Source organism: Malurus melanocephalus, unplaced genomic scaffold, assembly GCF_030028575.1.
Source record: "Malurus melanocephalus ecotype Western Australia unplaced genomic scaffold, MMel_1.1 scaffold_808, whole genome shotgun sequence".
Classification (NCBI taxonomy): Eukaryota; Metazoa; Chordata; class Aves; order Passeriformes; family Maluridae; genus Malurus; species Malurus melanocephalus.
This window is the reverse complement of record NW_026624040.1, coordinates 17,258-21,472: the sequence shown is the minus strand read 5'-3', so window position 1 is coordinate 21,472 and position 4,215 is coordinate 17,258. Positions and strand designations below refer to the sequence as shown.

General features: G+C 46.7%; 1 protein-coding gene across 1 annotated transcript in view; it reads left to right on the top strand.

The window, feature by feature from the left end:
* CUNH1orf116 (chromosome unknown C1orf116 homolog) overlaps positions 1 to 4,215 on the top strand; it is an 11,291-nt gene that overhangs the window by 1,181 nt on the left and 5,895 nt on the right. The window contains exon 2 of the mRNA XM_057385311.1: positions 4,095 to 4,200. Within this exon, the coding sequence (XP_057241294.1) occupies positions 4,114 to 4,200 (87 nt within the window). The 5' untranslated portion in view covers positions 4,095 to 4,113. The remainder of the gene's footprint in view (positions 1 to 4,094; positions 4,201 to 4,215) is intronic.

Below are 4,215 nucleotides of genomic sequence, written 5' to 3'. Positions count from 1 at the left end.
GATTTATCCCCCTGGGGTGGGATCCATCCCCCCCTGAACTGCTCAGGGTTCCTGCAAAGGGGGGTTCGCTTTGGGGTTTGTTTGGGACTGGCCAGCACAAAGCCCTTTTGGGGTCCGGCTGCTCTGCCCCTGACACCAAAACCGAGCTGCTTTAAGCTGRGATGGAGAGCCTGGAGTGGTGCTGGCCGGAATAAAGTAGCCTCTTCGTCTAAAGCAATTAGCATTAATTACTACCCGGCACCTCTTTGATGGCTCCGTGGGCTTTTAAAGGACAGTTATGGAACGGCCAGAGGAGCTGAGGRCTCTGGCCTTGGGATTGAGATAAAAAAAGAGCTTTTTCCAAATCGATTTTTGGTGGGGGAAGAGACCCACAGCACCAAAACCCCGCTACGGAACAGCCCTGCAAGGACCGTGCCTTTTAAACCCGAACGCTCGGTCACGTTTTTATTTTGTGGCTGTTACTCACCGAAAAGAAGGAACTAAAATCCTTCTGAATCATTCAAACTGGGGCTTTTCAACACCGATTTTCCCCCTTCCCCGAGTTGGATGAGTGTGCCGGAGCTGTAATTAAATCAGAGAAGTAAATGGGCAGGAAAAGGAACTTCTGGTTTCGGTGCGGATCCTCCGCGGCGCCCGGGCTGAACTTTGCCTCTCATGGGCCGGGGCTCGGGGGTGCCAAAGCCTCGGCAGCTGCTTTGGGTCCCTGAAAATGCTGTCGGAATGAGAGAAAATGATTTATTTAATGGCCTTTTAACGGTGGTGGGGATCCTGGTGGAGTGAATGCCTCCCTGCTGGCCCCAACCGGCTGCACACTGGAGTTCCAGAGAGGCTTTCACTTCCCATGGAGGGTTTTATTCTCTCTCAGATTTGGGAGGGAGGCAGCCAGGAGCAGTGCAACGACCGTGGTCAAACCTCTGGCTGCTTAGGAGCCGATAGAAATCTCTAAATCTATAAAAAAATCTATAAATTTATAAATCTATAAATCATCTAAAAATCTATAAATCATCTATAAAAAATCTATAAATCTATAAATCTATAAATCTATAAATCTGTAAATCTGTAAATCTAGAAATCTAGAAATCATCTAGAAGTCATCTAGAAATCATCTAGAAATCATCTAGAAATCTAGAAATCTAGAAATCTAGAAATCTAAAAATCTATAAATCTGAATATCTAGTTTTGATATAAATCTAAATTTCACGTTTTGGATGTTCAAGTGCACAGTAAAACCCTGCAGAGCCCTAAAACTTCCCCAAGCTCAGCTCGGCTTCCTGACAGCTCAAATCCTGGATATGAAATGATCCGAGCTCAAACAATCCAGGGAACTGCTGTTCCAAAGCCACCACTCGCTGCAATGTCATTTAAGCAGCAAATAATTCAAAGCTGAGACTGAAATATTCAACTCCTCCCGCGTGGAAGGATTAGATCTGTCAGGGCGTGGGTGTTGAAATCTGATTTTTGCGGCGTATTCCAATTACAAAGGAATTCTTTCAGGGTCTAAGGCTCCGAACAAGCAGCCAGTTCTGCTCATTTATCGCTGGATCTAATTCCCTGATCCTGCTACAAGCAAAAAAAAAAAAATAAAAAAAAAGGGTAGCAGAGAGTGTTCCTGCCTGCAGGTCACAGCACAAAGGGCTCCTCTGTCTGCCGAGGAGCAAATCCTCCCGCGTGGCTCCTGTGTCACCCAGGGGTGTTGGTGTTTGTTTTTGCTGCTCCCTTTCGCCTCCTCAGCCCGATCCCATCCCCAGGAATGGGGTGGTGCAGGTGAGGGAAACGCACAGGTGGTGCCAGGAAATTCTGGGAGCTTTGCACCCCGAAATAAGGACGCTTTCTGTGGGTGTTCAGCCTCCCGCCACGGGCAGAGAGCTCTGAGCGGGGATAAATGTGCCCTGTGCCAGNTGGGACAGCCTGGGCACAGCCCCACACGCTGTGCCAGCCGTGTGCCCAAACACACCCAGGCGCGCCCCAAAGCCCGGGGGCACCTCCCGGGGCCACCACCCCATGGCACCACCCCAGGGCCCCGAGGAAGGGTGGCAGAGGAAGCTCCTGGCCAGGAGGAAGCTCTGCCAGAGCCAGGATGTGAATAACCAGCAGCCAGCAGCATTTGGGGCCGGCACATTGGGCTCGGGCTGTAGGGCTGGCACGGGGTGCGGTGGAGGGAGGGGGTCCCACGAGTTTTCAGCTGCGTTTTCAGCTTTTGCTTTGTCATATCCACCCCCCGAGGTGATGAGAGAGCCTCCAACACGAGCTGCATGTCCAGATACTATTATTATTATTATTATTATTATTATTATTATTATTATTATTATTATTATTATTCCCGATAATTTCAGGGAAAGATACTTTCAAACCCAGACATCAGCCTTATTCCCGATTATTTTAGGGAAAAACTCAAAAACTTTAAAACCCAGACATCCCGATTATTTCAGGGAAAAACTCAAGGATGCTTTAAAACCCCACATCACCCCTATTGCAATTATTTCAGGGAAAACTCAAGCATGCTTTCAATCCCAGACATCAGCCTTATTCCCAGTTATTTCAGGGAAAAACTCAAGGATGCTTTCAAACCTAAACATCGCCCCTATTCCCGATTATTTCAGGGAAAGATGCTTTCAAACCCAGACATCAGCCTTATTCCCGATTATTTGAGGGAAAAACTCAAGCATGCTTTAAAACCTACACATCACCCCTATTCCCGGTTATTTCAGGTAAAAAAAAAAATAAGGATGCTTTAAACCTAAACATCACCCCAATTCCTGGTTATTTCAGGGAAAAAGTCAAGAATGCTTTAAAACCTAAACATCACCCCTATTGCGATTATTTCAGGGAAAAACTCAAGGGTGCTTTAAAACCCAGACATCGCCCTGTTCCCGATTATTTGAGGGAAAACTCAAGGATGCTTTCAAACCTAAACATCGCCCCTATTCCCGATTATTTCAGGAAAAACCTGAAGGTCGCTTTAAAACTCAGACATCAGCCCTATTCCCGGTTATTTCAGGAAAAACTCAAGGATGCTTTCAAACCCAGACATCAGCCTTATTCCCGGTTATTTCAGGGAAAAACTCAAGGATTCTTTAAAACCTAAATATCACCCCTATTCCCGGTTATTTCACGGAAAACCTCAAGGATGCTTTAAAACCTAAACATCACCCCCATTCCCGGTTACTTCAGGTAAAAAAAATAAGGATGCTTTAAACCTTAACATCACCCCCAATCCTGGTTCTTTCAGGGATAAATTCAAGAATGCTTTAAAGCCCAGACACCACCCCTATTCGATTATTTCAGGGAAAACCTCAAGGATGCTTTAAAACCTAAACATCGCCCCTATTCTCGATTATTTGAAGGAAAAACTCAAGAATGCTTTAAAACCCAGACACCATCCCTATTCGATTATTTCAGGGAAAACCTCAAGGATGCTTTAAAACTCAGACACCACCCCTATTCAATTATTTCAGAGAAAACCTCAAGGATACGTTCAAACCCCATATCAGCCCTATTACCGATTATTTGAGGGAAAAACTCAAGGATGCTTGAAAACCTAAACATCACCCCTATTCCCGGTTGTTTCAGGGAAAAACTCAAGGATGCTTTCAAACCCAGACATTAAAACCCAGACATCGTCCCTATTCCCGATTATTTCACGGAAAAACTCAAGGGTGCTTTAAAACCTAAACATCGCCCATATTCCCGATTATTTCAGGGAAAAACTCAAGGATGCTTTAAAACCCCGACATCACCCTGATTATTTCAGGGAAAATCCCAAGGATGCTTTAAAATCCCACATCACCCCTATTCCCAGTTATTTCAGGGAAAACCTCAAGGATGCTTTCAATCCCAGACACCACCGCTATTCCCGATTATTTCAGGGAAAAACTCAAGGGTGCTTTAAAACCTAAACATCATCCCTATTCCCGATTATTTCAGGGAAAACCCCAAGGATGCTTTCAAACAGCCCAGCTGTGCCTTCCCCCGGACTCAGCAGCTCAGACAGAGAACATTTCCCTTCTCCTGCTGCTGCAGCCACCCCCGGGGGAATGTCACAACTCAACCCTTCTCCTCTTTCTCTTCTCTTTCTCTCCCCCTCCCCGCGGCAGCTCCAGGGCAGCCCGTGCTATGCCAAGGAAGGAGCTGGGCATGGCTGGCAGCAACTCGGGCAGCTGTGACAGCATGGCCAGCACGGCTTCCAACCGCTCGCAGCGGGTGAGTAACCCCGGG